Source organism: Schistocerca serialis, chromosome 9 (genome assembly GCF_023864345.2).
Source record: "Schistocerca serialis cubense isolate TAMUIC-IGC-003099 chromosome 9, iqSchSeri2.2, whole genome shotgun sequence".
NCBI classification, from domain to species: domain Eukaryota; kingdom Metazoa; phylum Arthropoda; class Insecta; order Orthoptera; family Acrididae; genus Schistocerca; species Schistocerca serialis.
In genome coordinates, this window is record NC_064646.1 from 532824809 (window position 1) to 532852774 (window position 27966).

Sequence of the window (27966 nt, forward strand, 5' to 3'; positions counted from 1 at the left end):
ATTTGCCGGATATAGACTGGAAGACTCAAACTTTCATAACGGGTGGCAGGGACAAAGAATCCAGTGAAAGTTTTTAAGAGCTTTATCTGAAAACTACCTTGAGCAGTTAAACAGAGAACCGACTCGTGGCGATAACATATTAGACCTTCTAGTGACAAACAGACCCGAACTATTTGAAACAGTTAACGCAGAACAGGGAATCAGTGATCATAAAGCGGTTACTGCATCGATGATTTCAGCCGTAAATAGAAATATTAAAAAAGGTACGAAGATTTTTCTGGTTAGCAAAAGTGACAAAAATCAGATTTCAGAGTACCTGACGGCTCAGCACAAAAGTTTTGTTTTAAGTACAGATGGTGTTGAGGATCAGTGGACAAAGTTCAAAACCATCGTACAATATGCGTTAGATGAGTATGTGCCAAGCAAGATCGTAAGAGATGGAAAAGAGCCAGCGTGGTACAACAACCGAGTTAGAAAACTGCTGTGGAAGCAAAGGGAACTCCACAGCAAACATAAACATAGCCAACACCTTGCAGACAAACAAAAATTACGCGAAGCAAAATGTAATGTGAGGAGGGCCATGCGAGAGGCGTTAAATGAATTCGAAAGTAAAGTTCTGTGTACTGACTAAGAAATTTTGCTCTTATGTCAAAGCGGTAGGTGGATCAAAACAAAATGTCCAGACACTCTGTGACCAAAAAGGTACTGAAACAGAGGATGATGGACTAAAGGCCGAAATACTAAATGTCTTTTTCCAAAGCTGTTTCACAGAGGAAGACTGCACTGTAGTTCCTTCTCTAGATTGTCGCACAGATGACAAAATGGTAGATATTGAAATAGATGACAGAGGGATAGAGAAACAATTAAAATCACTCAAAAGAGGAAAGGCCGCTGGACCTGATGGGATACCAGTTCAATTTTACACAGAGTATGCGAAGGAACTTCCCCCATTCTTGCTGCAGTGTACCGTAGGTCTCTACAAGAGCGTAGCGTTCCAAAGAATTGGAAAAGGGCACAGGTCATCCCCGTTTTCAAGAAGGGACGTTGAACAGATGTGCAGAACTACAGACCTATATCTCTAACATCGATCAGTTGTAGAATTTTAGAACATGTATTATGTTCGAGTATTATGACTTTTCTGTAAACTAGAAATCTACTGTGTAGGAATCAGCATGGGTTTCGAAAAAGACGATCATGTGAAACCCAGCTCGCGCTATTCGTCCACGAGACTCAGAGGGCCATAGACACGGGTTCCCAGGTAGATGCTGTGTTTCTTGACTTCCGCTAGGCGTTTGATACAGTTCCCCGCAATCGTTTAATGAACAAAGTAAGAGCATATGGACTATCAGACCAATTATGTGATTGGATTGAAGAGTTGCTAGATAACAGAATGCAGCATGTCATTCTCAATGGAGAGAAGTCTTCCGAAGTAAGAGTAATTTCAGGTTTGCTGCAGTGGAGTGTCGTAGGACCGTTGCTATTCACAATATACATAAATGACCTTGTGAATGACATCGGAAGTTCACTGAGGCTTTTTGCGTATGATGCTGTGGTATATCAAGAGGTTGCAACAATGGTAAATTGTACTGAAATGCAGGATGTTCTGCAGCGAATTGATGCATGGTACAGGGAATGGCAATTGAATCTCAATGTAGACAAGTGTAATGTGCTGCGAATACATAGAAAGAAAGATCCCATATCATTTAGCTACAATATAGCAGGTCAGCAATTGGAAGCAGTTAATTCCATAAATTATGTGGGAGTATGCATTAGGAGTGATTTAAAATGGAATTTTATTGCAGAGGATCTTTGTCACCACTAATTATTAATTTTGTGTTCCAGTTAATTAGACATGGTTTCATCCTTTCCTGGATGTGCTCTTTTTGTTAAATTTTCCTTCAAAAGATCTGATTTACTTCAAATTAATAAACCTGAGTATTCTGAAAAAGGAGGTGCAGCTTACAGCTGCAGTGTGACAGTTGATCACAGGGTGATTTTATCACTGCCATATCGTGGGTACCCATGGCTCGAGACACTTATTCTATAAGGGTGTGTAGTCATTGGGCTTTCTTGCACCACAGTGTCAAAGGTGTACTGTGAGCAGATTTATTCAAGGAAAATACTACCACAATCAGCAGAGTGAACTGCTATGGGCAACAGGATATCATTGACAGGGGTTACCACTGACTAGCATGGCTTTAGCAGCGAACAGGTGGGCCACAATGTAGCAAATGACTCACCAACTCAGTGACAGTCAATAAACAGTAACCATTCATGCCACTGGGAACTGTCACCTCTTTGTGGGATACAAAGATGCAATCTGCACACTGCTCGTCACAGTTACAAAGATTAGCATTGGTTCGGAACAGCACCAGGGGATGCTCGAAGCATGCAGGAAGGTCATCTGTCTGATGATTTGCGGTACATATTGCCAAGGTGGCAGGGAGCAAAATAAGGAGTGATCAAAAAACTTCCATTTTAAGGCTGCATAGTTCAGATCAGTATGCCACACACACACACACACACACACACACACACACACACACACACACACACACACACACACACACATACACACATATCCATCCGCACATATACCCTGCTTGTGTCTGTATATGTGCGGATGGATATATGTGTGTGTGTGTGTGTGTGTGTGTGTGTGTGTGTGTGCGCGAGTGTATACCTGTCCTTTTTCCCCCCTAAGGTAAGTCTTTCCACTTCCAGGATTGGAATGACTCCTTACCCTCTCCCTTAAAACCCACATCCTTTCGTCTTTCCCTCTCCTTCCCTCTTTCCTGATGAAGCAACTGTGGGTTGCAAAAGCTTGAATTTTGTGTGTGTGTTTGTTTGTGTGTCTATCAACATACCAACGCTTTCGTTTGGTAAGTTACATCATCTTTGTTTTTAGATATATTTTTCCCATTTGGAATGTTTCCCTGTATTATATTATATATCAGTGCTTTCCTCTCCCACAACTATCCTGCAGACCTTGTCCACAAACAGATCTCCCAAGCAATACATTCCTCCCCACCCAACAACAATGTTACTACCCCCAGACCACACAGAAGCATCCCCCTTGTCACCCAATATTATCCTGGTCTTGAATACATCAACTAATTACTCCGCCAGGGATATGACTTTCTCAAGTCAAGCCCTGAAATGAGATCATCCCTTGACAATATTCTCCCCACACCACCCAGAGTTGCCTTTTGCCGACCCCCTAACCTCCTTAACATCCTTGTCAAACCCTACAATATTCCCAGACCACCTTCTCTACCCAGCGGTTCCTACCCCTGTAACCGACCCCAATGCAAAACCTGCCCCATGCATCCCCCCACAACCAACTACTCCAGCCCCGCTACTGGTATAACATACACAACTCAAGGCAGGGCCACATGTGAGACAACACGTCATTTATCAGCTGACATGCCTGCACTGCACAGCCTTTTACATTGGTATGACGACAACTAAACTGGCTGAGCGCATGAATGGGCACAGACGAACTGTCCACCTAGGAGATTTCCAATACCCAGTAGCGGAGCATGCCCTCCAGCATAATTCTAGGGACCTAGGAACCTGCTACACCATATGTGCCATTTGGCTTCTCCCACCCAACACCAGTACCTCAGAACTGCGGAGATGGGAACTTGCACTCCAACACATCCTTTCATCCCGCCATCCCCCTGGACTGAACCTATGTTAACCAATCTCACTCTCATTTACTCTTTAGTCTTCTCCTCTTTCCCTTTCCTCTTTAGCCATTCACTCATCTTTTCATCCTACATAGTTGCGTTTATCTTTATACTATGTACCTCTTTACTTCTGTATTCATCCTCCTTGGTTTGAAGCTGGCACAGTAATTACAGTAGAATATCTTTCGCTTCCCTCTGACATCCATGCCTCCATCTTTGCTACCCTCCCTGTTTACCTTTCCCCTGTTGCTTCATAACCTGGGTTGTCAATAACTGAATCCACTTTCCCTTCTTCCCCTTTCTTCCCCTCTCTCCTCCCTGATGAAGGAACGAAGATCTGAAAGCTAGGATACGTCAATTTTCTGTTCTGTTTTGTGTATCTACCGGCTGTACTGAGCTGAGGTAAGTACTGGCCAGGCCCTCTATCTCTTTGTTAGTATTTGTTTCATATATATAAACACACACACACACACACAAACACACACACACACAGACAGGGTGATGCGTATTAACATTTAAAAACCTCCAAAGCACTGTAGATGACCCTGAGACAAGTAATTTAATACAAGACACATGGGATCACAAATGTTGGATACGATACAAATGTTGGGAAATGTGTCAGAAGCGAATGACAAATGTCACCAGATGATGTACCTTGCCATGCTTGCAGTGGTTGAGCCTCTCGGCCTCTCACAGAAAAATAATGTATACAAATCTTCTCAGATTTGCCACTGAATAACTTTGTGCAAGCCTCACAATATTTCACCAACACAACTGTTCATCATCTTCAGGTAGTGGTGGGTCCTGTCATCACTGCTGCAAGATGTGGCTGGTGATATTCGCACAGCAGAATTGAAATTTGTCAGGCTAGAAGCAGGAGTACGAATGTGTGGACAGGCACTCCCAGTTGGATGGAAATGCCATTCATAGTAGCCTTCTGCTTATGTGTTGTGGGCGATGACTGCACTTCTGGACACTCGTGTGGTTAAAAGCTGAATTAACTCTCTGCAAGGTGCTGCATCAGGTCATACATCGGAGGATCTGGTTTCTACTGTTTTAATTTCATGGCAGTCATTGCTGGATTCTGGGCAGTGCTTAGTCAAAATTCCATATTCCTGTTGGTAAGATTGCCCACCGTATGGCTACATGCCTCATTCTTAAAAACACAATCCTAGAGTGATGATGCTGAGGATAAAATTTCAGTGCTCTTGGGAAACGTGTGGTGCCCTGTATTCAGGCAGTGCTCTGCTACCACTAATTTACTGGGTGGCATTTTTGTCAGCGCTGTTGAACACAGTGTTCTTGCACAATGTGAGGTGTCTGCCCTATATAAGGTTTCCCATAATGGCATCAGATCTTATATATGATCTGTGTTTTCTAAGGTCAAGATTGTCTTTAACTGAACACAAACAATTCCTTAGTTTTGCTGGTAGACGAAAAACACACTTCATTCTGTTTCTCTTAGCGATTCTTTCAATTTTGAAAACATGCCACTGAAATATGGCAAGAAAGCCATTTGCAGTGCTTGTCTAAGTATCTTCATTTACACCCCTACACTGAACTTGCTTTGCTCAGAACACATTGCAAATCTGTTTACAAGAATAAACATTCTGCTGGAACACTGTTCTTAGGTGTTACAGTTCACCAGGCAGACTGTCAGTATCTGAGATCACGTGTGCTCTATGTGCCAGGGAGTGTAAGACACTACCACATTGTGCAGGGTGACGGCAACTTTTGGACCGCAAATATAACTCTGCGTGTATCAGTTTGCAGTAGAGACTAAGCCCCAGTGTTATGTCAGCTTTTCTTCTAACCGTGACATCCAGGAATGGTAAGCTGCTATCTTTTTGTACTTCCACAGTGAACTGAATATTCAGATGGACCGAGTGCAAATGCTGCAGGAACATAGGTAGTGTCTGTATTATGTGGGCCACACCACAAATGTTTCTTCAGCATTCTGCCAGAAGGAGGAATGTTGGATATTTACTAAGGGAAATAGAGGATCTCCCATGGGAACACTGTCCACTTGATCAAAGTAGTTGGTGTTACATAAGAAATAGGATGAGGTATGCACATGTTTAAACAGCACCACAATTTCTTTCTCAAACTTGCTGCTAATAACCTCTAATGAGGACTGCAGGGGCACTTTTGTAAGTAATGGTATAACATTTGAGCTAACTAAAAGATCTGAAAGTTCTAGTTTAAGCATCTTCAGGTATTCTATGAAATCCTCTGAATTCTAAATATGATGGTCATAGTCATCCACATGATAAATTTCAAAGCTGTCACGTGGAAATTGCCAGTTGCATCTTGCAGCAGTGATGGTGGAAATCACCACCACCTGAAGATGCCAAAATGTTGTGTCACTGAAATATTGAGGGAGGGACTTGCATAATGTTATCTGGTGGGGAACCCAAAGTGTTTTTGCAACAGATCTATCAGGCAAGCCTGAAAAGTCACATATACTCCAAGCAGTAAGTACCTATTGTAAAATGGTCACATTAGTGAGCTTGGCAATTAATTAAGAGTTTATCAATAAATTTGGCTTCATTTTGCAAGAAATTGTGCTGTGTTCCAGTACTCCCTCTTCAACAAAACTAATGTCAGTTTCTGCTCCACCTCTTCAGCCCGAGATCCTATGTATACTCTTGAGCATTTGTGTAAGATACCTGTTTATTTATAAAAATAAAAGTAACTTCTATCATGACTTTCCCATTCTTGTCCAGTGGGTTTGTTATCCTGCTGTTGCCTACTGCAGACTACAAGATTACTGTTGAAGATTTCTGCAAAGTTTTTCTTCCTTTTTAGTGTACCAACATTTCACTGTGTGGTAATTGCCTGGTACTGTTTAACGGGTGTTTTAACTGTTGTTTCAGAGATGCAATACCAAGCAAATGCAGTGAGGATGACTTGCTTGCCATGATTGGGGCAGCAGTGAGAAGAAAGAAGAAACAACATGCAGGTAAGATACATAACAGCAAATGTAACTCTATACATAGAAAGAAAATTTCTGCTTAACAAGTCATAGCAAACATAAGAGCAAAATAGAATGAAAAGCAACAGTGATAGAACCTGTGTTTTTTGTGTAAACTTGGATTTAATTTTTTATTTAGTATTCATTCTGATTGATGCCCATTGGTCAACAGTATATTTCAGCCCTAGAATTTGGTTCTGCAAGGTCCACCAGATAACCATATATGGCTGTTGTAACTCCTTTATTGGACTTCAGAAGTTTTCCAGCAACAAATCTTTTTTTTTTTTTCTTTCTTTCTTTCTTTTTTTTCTTTTTTTAAAAAAAGCTAAAATGCAGAAAACATCATAAAGGAAACACTCACAGAAAAGCATCAGTGTCCTTGAAACAATGGAAACTCCAGTAGGAATATCAACAATGTTGGAAAAGACAGATTACTACTTACTGATGAAGGCTGTGGCTGAAAGCTTTATGTAAGTGTCTTTTAATTCTTCCCATCTGCAGCCTAAGGTATCTTCTTTATGGTAAGTAACAGTCCGTCTTTTCCTTCATTATTCATTAGTGTTCTTTGTTTTTATTGCTGTTTAGCAAGCATCATGTGGTATATAAGGGATGTGAATAGCGTCAGATGTTGAATCATCACTCTGGAGGATATGAAGGTGCTGCATATTGGTGTGAGACAGCATTATCTGATGAGAGTTTGAAAGAAACCCCATTGTGGATGTCCATTTGGTCGCCTGATTAAACCTTGCAACATCTGTATTTTTGGAGTATTTGGATCTGACAGTGGCCTGATGTTGGAAAGTAAGGGCATACTCATCATCAATGTTCCAGTTGACTACATCAGACCACTACAAGGGAGCATCACTGTGTAGTGTACTGAGTACATTGTAACCTGTTCACGTCTGTGACTGCCATCTGAGAACAAGTACAGTAAACTCTCGTGCAGCTACACTTTTGGCTAGCTAGATTGACACTTGACAAGTTTCAATTTGCGTGCACCTGGAGCCAAGCATTTGCTGGTGTTTTTTGGCAATCCACTGCTAATCAGTGCACTGGTGCGTGTCAAAAGTCCAAGTATCGTCAATTCGTGCATGTGTTGGTTGAAGCTCTAGTGTGTTTCTTATTCATATTGCATGGTTTCATGCCACTGCCATCTATTGGAACTCCTTGGAAGTACAGTACATACAGTATTGTTCTATGCAGCACAACGTAGCCCTGTCGAAACCGACAATTAGAGTGCGCCGCCTAACACTTTCCACTTGTTGTCGGTACAGCAAAGCTGAGTGTTTAACAGTGAATGTACAACACCCTGTTGTGTTGCCACGTGGGCTTGGGTAGAACAGAGAAAATGGCATAGATGTATCGAATGCTTTCATTTGATGGCTGCCACAGCCTGGTTTCAAAAATCAAAAGTTTGTCTAGTGCATCTCGAGTGTTGTCAAGTTGTGCATCTGTGTGTTTCTGATTTGAGGTTTTGTGCTCCCACTATGTGCCTTAAAGTGTCCAGAGATAAAAGGGGCCAAAAACCATAAAGGACTCAGTCGAGTGTCTGTAAAAAGAACACTGAATGTGACTACGGGCACGAAACATAAAATGAATGTGATCTTGTTGGAAAAAGAGCTTCACACTTTGCAGAGAATTGATGCTGGTGAGCCACCCACAAAAGTTGCTGCAGAGTAGGAGTACAATTACTGATCGGAAGACAAATCGATCAGGAATTGAAAAATTTTGTTCCATCCAAGCATTGGGCAGTGCAGTGAAATCTTGAAAAACAATGAGAAAAGGTGCACATCCTCAGTTAGAAGAGGCATTATTTTTGTGGCACGAATAAATAAGAGCCAAAGGTGTGTCAGTTTCAGGTCCTCTAATTTGTCAAAATGAGCTAATGAGCTGATAGAAGGAAAGAAGCAAGAATTCCTCGGAAGTAATGGCCGGCAGGATCGTTTCAAGAAGCAGCATGGCATCCATGAAATTGCCATCAGTGCCAAATCATTATCTGGGGATGAAGCTGCTATGCTGATTTTAAGAAGAAACTGCACACAATCATTGACAAAGGAGGTTATACTGGCAATCAACTTTACAAATGTGATGAAACTGGGTTGAATTACAAAATGCTGCCAACGAAAACCCTTGCCTCTAAAGAAGAAGAAATGGCTTCCGGATACAAAAAAATCAAAGAAAGATTTACTGTCCTTGCTTGCAGTAATGCCACTGACAATCATAAACTGTGTCTTACTTTAATTGGCAAATCCAAAACACCAAGAGCATTTAGACACCAACCAACCAGCTTTGCCACTGAGGTACACGAATCAGTCTTATGGATGTATGAACAGTGCCATCTTCAGAGAGTGGTTCCAGGCAGAGTTTGTTCCAGGTGTAGTAAATTACATGGAAGGAAAAGGACTTCCTTGAAAAGCACTACTTCTGGTGGACAATGCTCCTTCTCACCCAGGTGATCTGCAAGATGGGGATATCAAAGTTGTATTTCTCCCACAAAATGTCACATCTCTATGTCAACCGATGGACCAAGGTATTCTTGAGGCGATGGAAAAACATTACAGACACAAGATGCTGGAATACTTAATAGATGTGATTGATGCTGCAGATGATTTTGTGGAAGCTCTTAAAAAAATCGATGTTTTAAGTGTCATTCATTGATTGCTGAAGCTTGGAATCTAATTCCTCCAGTTCCTCTTGTTAGGTCTTGGAAAAAACTCTTAGATCGTAAGGCAACCTAAGTGGTGAGAAGGAGGAGGCAACACCGAAACTCAAGCTGACATAATTTTGGTGAATTTACGGGAGAAGCTGGTTGTAAAGACACACACTTCGAAGACATTGAAGAGTGGATAGAAAATGGCATTTTTTCATGTGACTGAGGATGAAATCGTCCAAATTGTGACCGATCATAAAGCGTTAGAAGACTATGTTTCTGATGATGAATCAGAGAAAAATATTCCTCACACATTCTGTTATGAAGTGATCCAAACTGCCCTGGAGTACATCAGCCAACAGGAGGAGACGATTTATCCTGAAATAGTTTGATTTCAACGTTGGAGATGTATTGTTGCAGCAATAGTTTCTCAAGCAAAAAAACAAAAGAAAAAAAGACATTCGTGACTTCGTTACCAAAAAATAAACTCTAATGAAGCATCCTAGAACTTCTATGTCCATAACTTAAAAAGTTTTTTTTTTTTTTTTTACTTTTCTTGAAAGTTCCTCTGGACAGACTTTTCGTTCCTTTGAGTAATCTCTAGATTTGTTTCATAATTTTGTTCAGTAGTTTATTTTTTATTCAAAAGAGTAGGTAATAAAATTAAAACTCCTGTTTTTTCCTGCTGCCAAATAAGGGAGATTTTTTTCTGTAAGAATGCAAAATAAACGAGCTTTGTTATACAGCATTTAAAAACTTTGAGTTTTCAGTCATAGTTTGGTGCCTTTTTAACATGTCAACACAATTTTTTCAGTAAAAAAGTGCAGGGTTATTTGCAACCATATCAGTAACGTTTTACATACCCTATGCACGTTTTACGATCGTATTTTGCAATATTGACGCAATTTGGAGTGTTCGCATGTGAAAACAGGGAGACTTTGATTTATCTGGAATTTTCGTTATCGGAACCAGCCACCGTCCTGATCATTTCGGATAAACAGGAGTTCACTGTAATAGACTCCTTGCAACATGCTGTGTCATACAGCTAGGAGCAGCCAGACTATGGAATTGCCGTCCTGTGCATAGGCTGCCATTAACACCCAAGCAAATGACTGCATGTGAAGTGGTGCCATGATCAAGAAGTACGGACTGCTAATGAATGGCGTCACATTATGTTCACTGATGAGTCCCAGTCCTGCACTGCTCCAAATGACTATCGTGGAGAAGTTTGACAGTGACCCGGGGAGATGGGGAGAGGTCCCATTCTTCCACTTTTTTGGGGGGGGGGGGGGGGTCACAAAGGAGTCCCATGGTGTGGGGAGCCATTGGGTATGACTTCAGGTCATGGCTTGTAATGGCCGAGGGAACTCTAATGGTACAACAGTGTGTAATAGTATTGTGGTGCTATTTTTCAACAGGCCACTGCTTGTCCACATGTAGTATGTGTCTCTTTAAATTGTCTGTGTGATGTTGATATACTCCTGTGGCCAGCAAAATCCCCATATCTGTCCCCGATAGAACATTATGGGACTAACATGGACGTCAACTCCATCCCACTGCCTGTATCCATGATTGCAATGTCCAGTTACAACAGTTGTGGATCACCTTTCTCAGGAGGGTATGCAGCAGCTTTACGACATCCTCACGCACTGTCCAGGCCAGACAGGGTGCATTGCTGTATTGATAAGTGGGCTCAAACTGATAAGTTCTGTGTAGATTTGACTCTGTTTTGTTATCACTGAAATAACATCACATACCCTCTAAATTAGCTACGTTTCAATTTGTTTTCTCCCCACCTTCTGAGTGTCTCACTTTTTTTCAAGCAGTGTAATTTAAGACAGACATAAGAACAAGAAAATGGGATGGCATATCACATTGCTATTCAACTATGCCCCTAAGAAAATTTGTAAGATAATGGAGAAGAGCAGGTGCACTATTACACTGACTAGAACGTAAACTTAAAGATAGAATTATATTGTGTAACCTATACCGATGACATAATACTAATTGACAAAAACATCACTGATGTGCTAAAGCAATTTGAAATATTAAGGGAGCAAGCTAGGAAAATTGGACTACTAATTTCACCTGGAGAAAAAATTATTGACTGATACCAAAATGGCACTGGGTGAACTTATATAGGCAATGACATAGTATTCGGTCTTAAATAGTTTAAATAATTTGGTGAAAAAGACCACTGAACATCATAATGAAAAGAAGGCCATAGAATCCAGACTTCAGAAAGTACAAACTGTCTCTCAGTTAACTAAAAGTATTTTTCCTGGAACTCTAAAATCTAACATTGTACAACAGTGATCAAATTAGTATTTCTTTATGCATGGGAGAGACTCTTTGTCCAACACAAGACATGAAAACAGCAAACTGAATTAGAAGAATGTAAAATTGTAGTAAAAACCTTAGGTCCAAGAATAAAGGATGGGATACATCACACTGAACCCAGTGTGAAATCTCCAGGCAAATTCCTAAAAGCTCTTGTTACAATGTGTCTCCAAGGAATCCAACTTGTGGGACATACAGAAAGAATGTATCCAAACAGGCAGCTCATTGGATTCCCACATACTTGAAAAATAAGATCCTACTGATGAAAACAAACAGGAAGAGACCTTAAGAAATTGGAATCACCACATTTACAGTATTCTGATGTAGTGATGAGTCACACAAAGTGCAGTTTCGCAGTAGCTTGATCGATGCTTGTACTTGTGTATGTAGTATATGCAAGTGTGTACAGCGTCTCTTCTGGTGTACTCATGATATGCTAATTTAGTGGCCGTGCAGTAAACCGGATCCCTACTCAGTTCCAGTGTGCTGTGCTAATTATTCTTCTTCACTTGACATTTATGGTTGGAGCTGCAAGAGAGGTCATTTTCCAGATAATGCCACAAAAACAACAAATTCTCAGATATCAGTTTAACTTACACTCTTCAACATCATAGACAACATTTCACATTAATATGTTGCAGAACACTAGATTAGTGTTAAAATTGCCAGAGTAAACATTGTTCTCCATGTGACAGATTGTCACCCGATGTCCAAAATCGATAAATTTTATATCTCTGCACAGAGAAGCAGCTGGTTGCTCATTGTCATCTGTGGTGCTAATCAATGGGTCGAGCTCGTTGCTGGCACAGCGCCACCACAGAGTAAGTGGCCCCTCATCCCAGCAGGTGGCGATGTTTTGACACCCGTATAGCTCCCCAGACTTACCACGTCTGTGGGTAACTCCGTCTCTGCACAGAACTTCCCACATTTCCCACACAGTGGGCCCTCGTGTCTTTTACACACAATAAATCTTCAAACTTATTTCATTGGCTAAGTTAAATTTCGAGTGTGACATGCTATTTCATAAAAAATAGCAAACGGTAGACATGGATGTTATTGTGACTCTTTCCTAAGGCAACATTTGTGTATTACACTTGTAGAAGTGCACTGCAACATAAAACAGTAGACCGTAAGTTCAAACAATGGAAACTCCAGGTTGGAATATCAGCAGTGTAGGAAAAGATAGAGTGCTAATTACCATAAAGATGGCACGTTAAAATGCAGACAGGCACAGTTAAGACACTTACACATAAGCTTTTGGTCACAACCTTCATCAGAAAAAGAAATAGAAATACACACCATTCATTCACACAAGCAAGCACACCTCACACACACATGACCGCCAACTCCGACAGCTCAGACCAGAATGCTAGTCTGTAAGTTTGCTACACAATAAAATAATTATTCTGAGCTACAAGAAAAATGGATTCAAAGAACTAAACTGCTTGAAGAAAAAAAAAGGAAGCTCCCTGAAGCAACGTAGTTTCTCGAGTGTGCATACCAGTGATAAATTATGAGAGTCGCAACTCTCTGAAATGGATACAAAGGCCACCGGATTGCATTAGCTTTGTTTGTGTCTCGGATTGTTACCAAGAATGGTAGGAGCTATAAGAGATGTGAAGAGTGTAAGATGTTGAGTGATCCCTGTGAAGGACACAGATGCCCTGTACTTCTGTGAGTCAGCATTATCAGCACGTAACAAAATTCGAAGGGGCCTAGTTGTGTGTCTCCATTTGCCAGGCTGATTGAATTATGCAATATGCAGATTTGTGAGACATTCAGATGTGGTAGTGGCCCCATGTTGGACTGCTTGGGAACGTAAGGGCGGTGTGCTTGTCAGGAAGCTTCCAGTTTACCGTGTCTGACGAGCCCATGGGAGAATTGCTGTAATGTACACCGAGCACATAGTAACACTTTCACACCTGCACCTGTCATGTGATCAGCAGTGAGTCACATTCTGCAAGACCCGCGATGACAGTTGTCAGTGAGTATGACAACGACATAGGGAGAGGGCGTGTGGGGCAGCATCGGATATGACTTCAGGTCACTCTGACAGCACAGCAGTATGTCATGGACATCCTACATCCTCATTTGCTACCTCCATGTCCAACGGAGTTACAAGAGACAGAGCAGTGAAAACATATCCAGTTGTTGACTCACAAAACGGTTTTGAGCTGTGACGCATGTAGTCTTAAGCGAATCATTCATACAAAAAGAAAAGAAGAAGAAGCTAAAGTCAGAATGTGAAAAAATTGGAGAATGGAATAGATATTTGAAGACTTCACACTTGAAACTCCCAGTTTTCCTATTGTGAAAGTGCCTTTGTGACCATATGCATTTCACTGACGATAAACTTTTTTTTTCCCCCTGGGTCTTGGCTCCATATTTTTTCATCCAGTTGAGTCAGAATACTTGCATAGTATTTGTGAGGTATTGTTTCAGTCGTGCAAGCTAATCTAAAATACAAATCCCTTTTGCATCCTAGAAAACAATGACCACTCTTTCTCTCCGATGAAGTCACCTTGGCTATTTTTGTGCAACTGCTGTTTCATTTCGGTCATCTCTCATCCAAGGGAACAGATTGGTGCATAGAATCAGTTGTGTGTCAGATTGTCCCAAATTGTTTTTCACATTAGGTTGTAGTCAGGCTTCAACAGACATGCCACTCACTTTCTGGTACGGCCACGGCATCAACTGTTTTGCACATCTTTTTAATTACTGACCTTGCAATATCACACTGTGTTCTTTCTCAGCATTTTCATATTTGATTGTAATTCTAGGAAGTTGTTCATGAGTCATCTTACAGAGACATATGCTACATATGAATTCAGCCACCCATTCCTTAACTGTTGACTATGAAGGAACTCCCCCCATGAACCATGGACCTTGCCATTGGTGGGGAGGCTTGCGTGCCTCAGCGATACAGATGGCCATACCGTAGGTCCAACCACAACGGAGGGGTATCTGTTGAGAGGCCAGACAAACATGTGGTTCCTGAAGAGGGGCAGCAGCCTTTTCAGTAGTTGCAGGGGCAACAGTCTGGATGATTGACTGATCTGGCCTTGTAACATTAACCAAAACGGCCTTGCTGTGCTGGTACTGCGAACGGCTGAAAGCAAGGGGAAACTACAGCCGTAGTTTTTCCCGAGTACATGCAGCTCTACAACTTGACTAGAAGAAGAGATCGGTTGGTAGGACATGTTTTGAGGCATCAAGGGATCACAAATTTAGCATTGGAGGGCAGCGTGGAGGGTAAAAATCGTAGAGGGAGACCAAGAGATGAATACACTAAGCAGATTCAGAAGGATGTAGGTTGCAGTAGGTACTGGGAGATGAAGAAGCTTACACAGGATAGAGTAGCATGGAGAGCTGCATCAAACCAGTCTCAGGACTGAAGACCACAACAACAACAACATGAAGGAACTGACTCCTAATAAGTAAGATGATGCCTGTAGAAAAGTACAACAAAACAGTAATCTCAAAAAAGGACAGGATAGACAGTACATTCTGTAGGACATATTAAAAGTGATTGGTAAAAGAGACTTGGTGTGTTAAATGCAGCTTTTGATTACATGATAATTGAATTGGATAGATAAACAATCGACTCGCTAAGTGGCGGCAGAACACACACATAAAAGAAGATTATAATTAGGCAAGCTTTCAGAGCCAGTAGCTCATTCTTCAGGCAGAAGGGTTGAAGTGGAAGGAAGAGGGGTGAAGGATAGGTCTAGGAAAAAGGGTAGATTTTGAGAAAGTTACCCAGAACTGCAGATCAGGGAGAACTTTCCAGATGGGATGAGAAGGAAAGACTGATTCCACATCTACATACATACTCCACTAGCCACCATATGGTGCATGGCAGAAGGTACACTGTCTCACTACAATAGTCTGAATAAAATTACTTGATAGTTGACATCAATCACTTGCTGCAACAATGTTGCCACATTGGCTACCAGCAACCGTTTGGTTACAGGTGAGAACAAACAAGCGGCTCACTTCACAAATTATGTTAAACGTTTAACACAGAGCAATTTTTCTAGTGGCTGGTGCAAGGTATGTCAGAAATGTTGGATACTCTGTCGACTATTGATTTAATGTGATCAGTGACTGAACTGGGGCAGACGACCCGTTTTGTATCCCTGACTGTAAACTTGTGTCCTAACCCAGCCGAGAAAATTGTGGTCAACAGTCTGCAGCAGTACTAATATCATGATCGCTTTGTTCATGGCGATTAAAGCTAACGCTTAAGGGTAAACTCAAGACAACAAAAACTCAATTTCAGGGCTGAAAGCAAATTGAAATTTCTCCATGTGATTTGTTATCTGTAACTATCCTTATTCTAGCTGCACATGCTGCCATGTTAGAAAACAGTGAACAGTCCATGTGGGCACTTGTTCGTGGATTATAGATGACTGAGGCAGATTCCAAATGAAGAAATAATGACAGGAAGAAAAATAAGACCAAATAGAACAGTCAAAACAATGATGAAAAATGATGCAGCAAAGTATTAAAAATAAAAAAATACATTTAAACCAATTAATTGAATGAAAATAATAATCACACTCTTTTGGTTGGATTTAGAAATAAAAATTTTGCTACATTGATGAGATTCAAACCTACGACATGTTACACATTAGATTAATCTGCCAACCATTGTGCTATGCCACAGCACTGCATGAAGTATTTATATATGTGAATGTAGTGACCCAGTTGCAACTATGAATTGCAACCTTAAAAATTTCAGTTTCACACAGTGTAGTGAAAAGCTTATCTAATGTAAGATGATCTCTGTGAATATGATAACTATATGTATGATACTGAATTACACCTTGTGCTGAGTTATTCGGTAGTGTTTGGTTAGTGCTATGAATGAAATGAGTGTCTTTCATTAGCATTGTTAATGTGTGTTGTTTTTGGTGTAGCTATCGCGTGTCATGAAATACATAATAAAAGTGTCGGGCTCGTAATTCGGGATAGAAATACATCAAGAAAGAATGCTGAACCAGGAATTGGAAGTGACTGGCCAATTCTGGTGGAGTTTGGCAACAGCAGACAGTTCAAGTGTGACGCTGACTACTCTTATTGGCGTTTGAAGTGCCAACTATCAAGTAATTTTATTTCAACTGTAGTCAGTTCCTTTCCCATTCCATCTGCCAATCGAGTGAGGAAAAAGTGAATGTCTATATGCCTCTCTATGAGTCCTAATTTGTCGTCTCTTATCTTCGTGGTCCTTACACATAATGTATGTTGGTGCAAACAGAATTGTTCTGCAGTCAGCACAGTGTTCCTCAAAATCCCTCCAGGGATTCCCATTTTAGTTCCAGAAACATCTCCATAATACTTGTATGTTGTTGTTTCAACCTACTGTTAACAAATCTAGTATCCTGCCTCTGAATTACCTCAATGTCTGCTTTAATTCGACCCCTTGCGGATCCCAGACACTAGCATCCTATATGTGATGTCCATCACAGCTGAGCCACACTGTAGTAAAATCCACCCAACAAATGAAAGATGATTATTCGCCCTCCCTACCATGACCCTCACAAGTTTGTTACATTTCATATCACATTGCAACGTTATGTCCAGATATTGAAACAATGTGACTTCTTTCATGACACTACTAATGCTGGATTCTGGCATTATGGATTAGTTTTTCCAACTCATCTGCAGTAACTTATATTTTTCTACATTTAGGGTTAGCTGTCATTTATCACACCAACTGGGAACTTTGCCCAAGTCATCTTTTATCCTCCTAAATCACTCAACGATGACACCTTCCATACACCACAACATCATCAGCAACAACCACAGATTACTGTCCACTTTGTCCATCAGATCAGTTATGCACATAGAAAATATGAGTAATAGCGCTCCTATCACACATCCCTAGAATGATCCTAATGATACCCTAGTCACTGATGGACACTCACCGTCAGGATAATGTAGTGGGTTCTATTACTTCAGAAGTCCTTGAGCCACTCACATGTCTGGGAACCTATTCCATGTGCTTGTACCTTTGTTAAAAGTCTGCAGTGAGGCACTATGTCAAATGCTTCTCGGAAATCAAGAAATATGGAATCTGGGTTTGTGAATTTTGTGATGACAAAGTTAGAGGAGTAAGGCATCTGCATTAAATTTTGCGTGAAGCTCAAGAAAACCTTTACACAGACACACCAAATGATGCAGGGAGCCTATAGCGATGAGTGCTTAAGCCATACTTAGTGTTATGTATTATTCACACGTTTTAAAATGGCTTTACAAAAGTCAAAAATGTTCCTTGTTCAGGACTCTCTTAGATGTCCCCTGATGACACTTGTGACAGGAACGTCAAAGAAATTGTGTGTGGCAGTCGAAGATTCACTGTCTGAGAGATTGTAGAAGAATGTAACATTTCAATTGGATCATGTTATGAAATGACACAGCATCTTGGAATGCATTGTGTTGCCGCCAAGTTCATTCCACGGCTCATGAGTCAAGACCAAAAAAACTTTTTGGATCTCACAAATGAGAATGAGATGTTCCTTGCGAGAATAGTATGACCCCTGCAGACTTCTTTTTATTTCCAAAGTTGAAAAGGATGAAGTTTTGCAATGGTAGATGAGATAAAAGAAAATTCGCAGACAGCACTTTATGCGACCCAGCAAGAGGTGTGTCAAGACTGCTCCTGGAAGTGGAAATGATATTGGGAGCAGTGTATCAATTGTGGAGGAGAGTATTTCGAAGGAGACAATCCATAGTAATTAAAAGATAAGCATAGAAAATTTTGTGGACAAAGTTCTGGAATTTTTTGAACAGACGTTGTATGACAAAAGGGCATGCTGAGTTGCCCATGAGCGATGCTTTGTACTGATTTGTGGACATAAACTTATTGGTCTCTATGAAACTGATTAGATTCAAACCCAGAATATGTTCAAGAATTCTGCAGCAAACTGATGTTACAGGTATTGGTCTGTAATTTCGCGGGTCTGTTCTTTCGCCCTTCGTATATACAGGAGACGCCTCTGTATTTTTTTCCCCAGTTGCTTAGGTCTTTCTTCTGGGTGAGAGATTCACAATAAATACAAGCTAAGTAAGGGTCCAGTGCCATATAGCACTCTTTGTAAAACCAAATTGAGATTCCATCTGCAACTGGCGACTTATTTGTTTTTAATTATTTCAGGCGTCAGGGATGCTTATGAGGGTGGTTTGAAAAGTTCTTGAAACAGAATAGAAAAAAAGTACTTATGTCACTGAAACTTTTTTGTTTTTCAGTGTACCCTGCTTGTAGATTAATTCACTTGGTCCAACACTGTTCCAATACCTTGATCCCATCTCGACAATGATTTTCCTCCAGGCCTATAAAATAGTTGTCAACTCAGGCTATCAATTCTTCATTTAAGTGAATCTTCATCCACAAAGAAAAATTTTCAGTTTAGGGAAGAGGCACGTGTGGCAACAATTCATACCTTAGTTTGTGTAATTTTACCATGGCGATGGTACATGCATGCGAGCGTGCATTTGCTTGATGCTAGATGACTTTCTTCCTTATTAAACCTGGCCTTTTTCGCATATCATTTGTTGCAATTTGTCCAGAAGGTTAGCATAGTATTCTCCAGTAATTGTTTGCCCAGTGGGGAGATAATGTACAAACAGAATCCCCTTCTCATCCCAGAACACTGATGCCATGCTCTTCCCCGCTGAAGGAATTTGGTGGCGCATGCCAGAACACTGTCGCCATGTCCTTCCCCGCTGAAGGAGTTTGGCGGCGGAGATTCAGCATGTTTCCACTGCCTTGATTGTTGCTTTGTCTCTGGGGTATAGTAGTAAACCAAAGTTTCCTTGTGGTCACAAACCAGCACAAAAGATCTTGTTTGTTTCTCCTAAAACAGGCCAAACATTGTTGTGATATGTCCATTCTAATGCGTTTTTGACACAGCGTCAAGAGTCGCGGCACCCATCTTGTGAATACCTTTCAGATGACATCTGGCAAGCGTGAGCAATTTCATGCACTCTAAATTGGTGATCCTCCTTGATCATTATGCGCACTTTTGCAATGATTTCTAGAGTAGTGACACATCTTGGCTGACCTATTCATGGATGTTCATCATCTAAGCTCTCCTGACCAAATTTAAATTCATTTATCCACTTGGCAACAGTTGAAGACAAAGGAGCAGAGTCCCCTGGTGTATTCTGGAAATCGGCATGAATGTCCTTCGCTTTCATACCTTTCTTTATGAAGTATTTAATCACTGCTTGGATCTCGACCCGACCCCCCCGTCTCTTACTGTCGCGTCTTTGCAGATCACTGCACAGGAACAACAACAGAGCCGTGTCACTGCCACAGCTCTCTTCCAAGAGCACTGACATGGCACGGGTTTACAGGCAACAGTCCAACGAATATCATGTGAACAACTTGTGCTAGCGCTGGCCTCTTGTGGTGATTGTTGTTAGGTGTCTTTGTGCTATTGTCAAATGACGGTATGTTTATATGACTCTCTTGCATGAATGATTTCTTAAATGCAAAATTTAAAACATTTATCTCCTACTGCCACACCAGACTGGTCAAGTGACTTGATGGAAACCTTTGACTCACTTAGTGATTTTACATAGGACAATAATTTCCCCTGCTTCTCAGCCAGATCTTTTGCTGAGGTATGGCAGTGGTAGTAACCTTTCCTTGTTGCCATTTGGCATTCTCTTTTGAACCAAGAGTGCAGTAGCTTTTCCTTCCTCAGTAATTTCCAAATTTCATTGTTAAACCGCAGTGGCTCTTTTGCATCCTTAATTTGTTTACTAGGTACAGACTTGTTGAGAGTGCAATTCACGATCTGTTGAAGCTTTGACCATAATCTCTCTACATCCATCTTAATGGAACTAAGTGATGTCAGTTCTGTCTAAGTAAGATGCTAACATCTGCTTATCTGCTCTTTCTGGCATGAACATTTTCCTAGCCTTCTTGACTGATTTATTAATTTTTGAAACCTTAGTTGTTATGATGTTATCATGATTATTAATCCCCATCTCTATGCTGAAGTCACTGATGATATCTGGCCTGTTTGTAACTACGAGGTCTAAGATATTTCCATTGCATGTGGTGTGCCAAACTAGGTGCTCAAGACAATTTTCGAAAACCACATTCAAAGGTGCTTCACAAGATTGACTGCACCCTCTGCAATGAAGCCATAGGCTACCATCTATACTCAGTAGGCTAAATTCACCTACAACTAGTATTGCATGATCTAGGTATTTACATGCTACTGTATGTAGACTTTCTGTGAATGGCTTCAAAACTGTCATAGCAGAACTGGGTGGCTGATTATCCATTAATTAACGTGATTTCACATAGACTTGTTATACGCAACCAGATAACTTCACTGTCACAATCAGCTTTGACCTCAATAGAGACAATGGACACTCCCTCTCCTACAGTGTCTAACCTGCCTTTCTGATATATATTCCATTAATCACTAAATATGTCAGATCTTTCTACTCTCAGTTTCAGCCAGCTCTCAGTCTCTGAGAATAATTTGAGTGCGATACTTTCCTGGATGGCAGTAAATTCGGAAACTGTGTTACAAGTACTTTGACAACTGATAAAATTTTGACAACCTACACTGCAGTGAATTCAAAAGATAAACCTCAACCAACATTGAATGTATCTTGGTGATAAAGAGCCCAAATAAATAAATTGATGATTTTATTCCATTTCATCTGATTGAATGAAACACACACAGCATAACTACTCAGCAAACAACTATAGTGCTGATTACATTTACTATCATACATGTAGCACTCTGAGAACATTTCACCTTGTCATAGTAGTCCTGTGTTTTGGAACTAGGCAGTGCTTCATTTCACAAAGCGAAAGGAATAGCTTGTGTAAAAAACAAAAGAAGGGGAAATAGTGGTTGCTGGTGTTTTTAACACTATCATTCAATTTAGTTCCTATTGTGAACTTTGCAGCTAGGATATGTAAATGCTCTGAGACTGCTATTGATAATATCTTTATGAACAAATCTAGGGGAAAAACATCATATCACAAAACCAATAGTAAATGGACTATCTGATCACGACATGCAGCATCTTGTGTTAAATGTTGAAACTTGTCAGGATAAAAAAATATTAAATCTGAGTACAGGAGGATAATGAATAAGCCAGAAATTGAGGAATCCAGGAAATTGCTCAAAGACATGAACTGGAGAGATATTTACCTGACTCAAATGGAAAATACAAAGCATTTATTAATAAAGTTACCTCCTCTTTTGAAAATTGTTTTCCCCTAAAGGTAACTCAGATCACACAGAAGTCAAAAGATAAACCATGGATTACACAAGGAATAAAGATATCATGTGGGGCAAAAAGGAGACTGTATCTACTATCTAGGAACATTTCTGATATTAGAATTGTAATGCATTACAAAGAATACTGCAAAATATTGAATCAAGTAATCCAGAAATCGAAGTAGCTTTATTAAGAGAAAAAGATAATTGTATCGGGCAACAAAATAAGAACTGTATGGGATATAGTGAAGACAGAGAGAAGTGGGGCCAAAAAGGAAGTGGAACAGATAGCTCTAAAAGTAAATGAGACTTTGGTAACAAGTGCATGTAGTGTTGTAAATCTCTTAAGCAAGACTTAATTTTTGTTACTGACGGCTCGGGGTTATCAGGTTCGGTGAATGGTGCAATGGAGTATCTGGGACCAGTCTTTGAAGAACATCGTGTAGAACCTATTCGAGGAACTTTGAATTCCAACCATTGCTTCTCAGTATACTTACTCCTTAATGAAATTTGTTGCAAGTTATATATCTATATTTCCAACAAATAGCTCAATACATATTATCAATACTAGGAATAAGAAAAATCTACATAAAGACCTAAAATCACTTATGTTGGTCCAAAAGGGGGTCCAATATTCAGGAACACACATTTTCAATAAATTACCAGCAACCATTAAAAACTTGGTTTCAGATAAAGCACAGTTTAAACAGAGTTTGAATGACTTTTTGATAGGCAATGCCTTCTACTGTATAGATGAATATCCTAACAGAGACTGTTAGGCCAGCTTAAGTAAAAATATGTTAGATTTAAGTTTTGACAGCACTTGGTTGCAACAGTCAATATTAGGTATTTTGTGTATGATAAATTTATTAATAGTGCATAACAATGTTTCATTCTGACAGCGTATTAATTCTGTAAATATTAGCTTTTCCAGTTTATTGTATTGTATTCACCTATTTTGACAATCTCGTGACAAATGATCAGGGTAGTATTCATTATATTATTTATGTTTTGTGTTATACATTCTGACATGTTCCACATCCTCGAGAATCATCTCATTTTTTTGGTGTATGTAATGAAAACTGAATCAAATCAAATCCAATCACCATCTCTCGTCATGTAATAACTTCACTTCTTCTTCTTCCCTTGTCGTCTCCTGTTTTTCCAGTACTCGTCCATCTCCTCCTCATGTTTTTCCCCCTTTATTCTATTCGTGTTGTTCTCAATCCCCTATTTCTTCTGCATTGAAAGCCTTTTATTTTTATTTATTTATTTATTTTATCGAGGTGAGTCTCTACGGACTGCGTGGTAACAACCGACTTCACTCTAGTGTCCAGGTCTTGTTCTTGCTCCAGCTGTGACTTCCTGCCAGTATCTTCTGAGCCCCTCCAAGAAGTGCCTTTTTATGCTCTTCAGATAATGGTCCTCACTGTCTTTCGGATGTTGATGCCATGTTAAAACCTTGGCAGTTGGTCACCAATCTTCTAAATTTGTTCCTTTCAGGAATTTCTCTCTGAGATACCAATCTGCTTAAGATCTTTTTCACATTCTTTGAACCATCTCAGCCTCGTTTTCTTAGATAGGATGAAACTCCATATTCTTTTTGTTAGTCGATCACCGTCCATTTTCATGAGATGACCATAAAACAACAATCATTTCTTCGTAATGGATGCTGTGATAGGTTCTGTCTTGCTGCACGAGTCCTCATTTGCTCTCATTCGCCATTGTCCATCAACCCATCTATTACCTTAGGATTTTCCTTAATATCCTACACTCACGCTTTTCCAGCCGCTCAGCTTGACCTTGTCTATTCGTCGTAAAAGTTTTGGATTCTTATAAGCCCTCAGGTTTTACAACTGTATTATAATGTTGGAACTTGGCCCATATACTCATAGACTTTTTGTTATAAGTATTCTTTGTCAGTCGGTATGCTTGGTCTAACTTCCTCATCCCGACAATTGCTTCTTCTTTTAATCCATTCTCCTGGTGGATGTCTTCACCGAGATACCTGAAATTCTTAACTCATCCGATTTTTTCCAGGTTGGTTATCATCCATTCAGGCCCATCACAGATCTTCGTCATATATTTTGTCTTTTGAATAGAGATCTGGAGTCTAACTTTTTTCAGCAATTTCTGACAGCCTATTTATCTTGTTGACTGCTGACTCTATGTTGTTAGCAAAAATGGCCAGGTCAGCCGCAAAATCTAAGCAGTCAATGCACACCCCTTTGTTCTTAGGACCAAGTCTGAACCACTCTTCATTTGTTTCTCCTTGGGCTAATAACTTTCTCCACTCTTGAATGACCTTCTCCAAGACACAATTGAAAAGGAGAGGGATAGTCCATCTCCTCGTCTTATGTCTGTTCTGATTGTAAAGGGTTCAGATACCTCACCCATAAATTTAATTTTTGACACTGTGTTAGTAAGAGTTTGTTTGATCAGCTTTCTTGATGTATTATCCACCCCAAACTTTTCCAAAATATTCATTAATGCCTGTCAGTCGATGGAGTCATATACTTTCTAAAAATCAACAAACATGACATAGTTATTTTTCCAATTTTTTTTGTACCTGATGACGTTCTTCAGGTTAATGATCTGTTCTGCGCAAGAATCGCCCTTTGGGAAACCAGCTTGATAGTCCCCAATCAGTTGGTTACAATGATCTTCTATTCTATTCTGTATCACTTTGGAGAGAATCTTATATGGAACAGATACTAATGAGGTACCCTTATAGTTATTGACATTCTATTTATCACCTTTTTTGTGTATACGATGGATTAAAGCTGATTGCCATTCAGTTGGTATCATCCCAGCTCTCCAGATCTCCTCAAAAAGTTGGACTAGTATATCTAGAGTTTCATTATTTGCCAGCTTCAGTAGTTCCACCACTATTGAATCCTCTCCAGCTGTCTTATTATTCTTAAAGTTGTTGATGATCTCTTTGGTCTCCTCTTTACTAGATGGAGATGAGGGGTAGTTTGTGGATTGGGGCACATACAGGGAATCTTTCTTTCAGTTCATCACAATTAAGTAGGTTTTCAAAGTAACGAGACATTATCTTGCAGTTCTCTTTGTTGGTCATTTCGAGTGTGGTGTGCATACTGTAAGACCTTCAGTACACACACCATTAGATTATTTGACTTGTTGCTCTAATGAAGTAAGCGAGTGTCAGCAATATGTCTCGTGGTCTTATCATGGCATGTTTATCTTCTGCCATTAGGTCAGACGATAGAAATGCCACTTGCACGCTTAGAGTAGCAGATTGACGGTGACCAACTTTAAACAGAACTCGTTTAATTTTCCCACACATTTATTAAAATAATAACAAATATAAAAATTACTTAACTTGGTTCTGGATGTTATTTACAATTGACAATCTGAAGTTCCTTTGGTATTGATACATTAATCTTATTCTCACATATATCTCGGATACTTGACAAAAGTGTCTATACATTTATCTTCATGGCTATGTACAGGAATATGGTAATCTTATTAGGCGCAGACTGGATCTTGACTATGGACTGGCACAGACAATTGTAGAACTCGTGCAGACTGGTACAGACTAATGCAGACTGGTACAGACTAATGCAGAGTGGTGCAAACAAATGCAGACTGACTGATCGAAGGTCTTTACACTCGTTATAATACCTTGCACGTTCATGTATCACTGCGCGAGTGTGATGCGCGAGGAGAAAGTGTTCTATGTTAGCAGCAATCTCATTGGCTGCGTTACATATTAATACGTGGATCGGCGGAAGCAGAATTTGGTCTGTCTCTATGGCAGCGCCATCTCGTAGTGCGGAGATGGACGAGTGTTGCGCCTGCGCTGTTGTGCTTAGCGGGGCACACTCTAGTGGGAAATTTGTGTACGCGCTGAATACGCGGAACTATGTACACAACACTGAGCTTTCCATTTTCGTCTCTAAAACAAAAAGTAGGGACTTGGTATCCTTTCAAATTCGATTTGAACGTCTGATAGAAGTCTCTGACATTCTTTTTCTGGAAACGCTGATCGATCTGTTCTAACTGCTGTTTCTCATGCAGTTTCTTAGCCCTTCGTAGAGTTCTGGCTGCATATTTTTGAACTTCATGGAATACATCAAAAGCAAGTCTCCTGGTAGGGTTCCACTATTTCCATGCACTTGCTGTTTGGGCCACCACCTCACCACAAACCTCATTCCACCATGTATGATTCCTCTTTTTAGCTGTCAGGACTGTAGTATTAGCTGCTTGTTGGATCATGGAGGCAATGTCTGCCCATTTATGGGATTCAACTGTCAGTTACTGGTGGCATTGTTCCAATACGTTTTGATTGATTTTGAGCTTCGCAATATCATATTTATGAAATTTATTTCCGGTTTTCACAGTCTTATTGAGAGGGATGAAATTAATTTTGATCTTGGAGAGGTGATGATCCTTTTAAATTCAGTATTTTATCTGTAAAAAGGTTTCTTTCTATTATTTCTGATTGTTTGATGTTGTTTCTTTCTTATTTCTGTAATCCATGCTATCATTGATTCCTTCTTCCAGAACTACTCATTCAGTAGAGGTCTCTAAAAAAAGATTAATCTTCTTTTAGCCATTACTTCTGATATTTTCTCAAAATTTTTGTAGATCTCCTCATTACTTCTCATTTTCCGGCCATCTGTAGCTTGTATTGCAACCATTATTTTCTAATAATGCTCCTTTGAGGAACCTCTGTTCTGTCCAGCTTATAGTTCATCATTAGGCATCCTCATCCATGTAAACATCCTGGTCATACCACTGTGGGATAGTGTTTAAATTTGTTTTTTTTAGTTGTACATTTCTTGTTGTAAATATCCTTTGTCAAACGATTTTCTCTCTCCAGTTTGCTGACTCTTGCATCTACTGTTAATTCTTCTAGTCCATTTTGTTGTACAGTTTGTCCAATATATTTAAATTTACTTACTAATGCTATTTTACATTTTTGTTTTTCTAAGAATGTTGATGCATTGTTTGAAATTGTCATCAATGTTGTTTTTTCGGCTGAAATTTTGGGACCAGCTCTCTTTGCTATTTCTTCCAAAAGATTTCTTTTAATAACTGTCTGTCAGATTTTTTGAAAGTATATCAGAATCATCTGTAGAAGCCAGGTAGTTTACCTTAATTCCATTTGTTTTTCGTCCTAAAATTATTGGTTCAATTTTGTGATTTTTTTTCTCCAAATTCCAATAACTTTCTATTTTTTTTAGAATGTAGTGTTACAGTAAAGGTGATAAACTGTCCCCTTGTCTAACACCAGTTTTTATTTCAAATGGTTGAGATACTTCTCCCATAAATTTAGCTTCAGTCTTCCTATTTGCTAGTGTTTTGAGGATTATGTTTGCTTTAACACAAAATTCTTTGATGATTTTACCCATAATTTCTCTGCCTACCAAATCAAATGTTTTCTTGAAACCAATACATGATACTATTATTGGTTTGGTGATTAACAGTCTGTGGAGAATTATCAATTTTCTAATAAACATCTGTTCTGTGCAGGGTCTTCCCTTTCTAGAGTTCCTTGAGATTCTGCCAGTTATTTGTCTAAAGTTTCTACAACTCTGTCCAGAGAATTTTTGATAATATTTTGTATACCACTGGCAGAAGTCAGGCATCTCTGCAGTTGTTGACATTTTGTGTGTCCCCTTTTTTTCATAGCTGTGGATTAATGCTTTCAATAATCTCTTCAGCTTTCCAAATGTTCTCAAACAGCAGTTGTAGATCATTTGTGTGTTCTGACTATTTCAATAATTTTGCTGTAGTGGAGTCTTCATTTGTTGCTTTGAAGTTTTGGAATGATTTGATGACTTCATGAATTTATTGTTCTGTTAGTGGAAAATCTTCCTCCAGATGTTGTGGAACTGCTATTATATATTGCTACAATGTGCTGTTATTATTATTGTTGTTGTTGTTGTTTGGTTGCCTGTTCTTCAGCACTATCTTTCTGTTTCGTTTATCTATTTACCGCCATTTTAGCCCATTTACCGGTATTTTCAGCTTGTTCTTCACTTGTTTGAGCTTTTGGTGGCTCCTCTTGAAGAGATCTTA

At 39.8% G+C, this 27966-nt stretch overlaps 1 protein-coding gene across 5 annotated transcripts in view; it reads left to right on the forward strand.

Annotated features, from left to right (window-relative positions):
* Positions 1–27966, forward strand: part of LOC126418889 (molybdenum cofactor biosynthesis protein 1-like) — a 330883-nt gene that overhangs the window by 151754 nt on the left and 151163 nt on the right. For 3 of the 5 annotated variants that reach the window (XM_050085897.1, XM_050085899.1, XM_050085898.1), the window contains one exon: positions 6569–6651. The exons of the other annotated variants lie outside the window; for them this stretch is intronic. In XM_050085897.1, the coding sequence (XP_049941854.1) occupies positions 6569–6595 (27 nt within the window). In that variant the 3' untranslated portion in view covers positions 6596–6651. Of the gene's footprint in view, positions 1–6568; positions 6652–27966 lie in introns of those variants that run through there. 5 annotated transcript variants of the gene reach the window in all.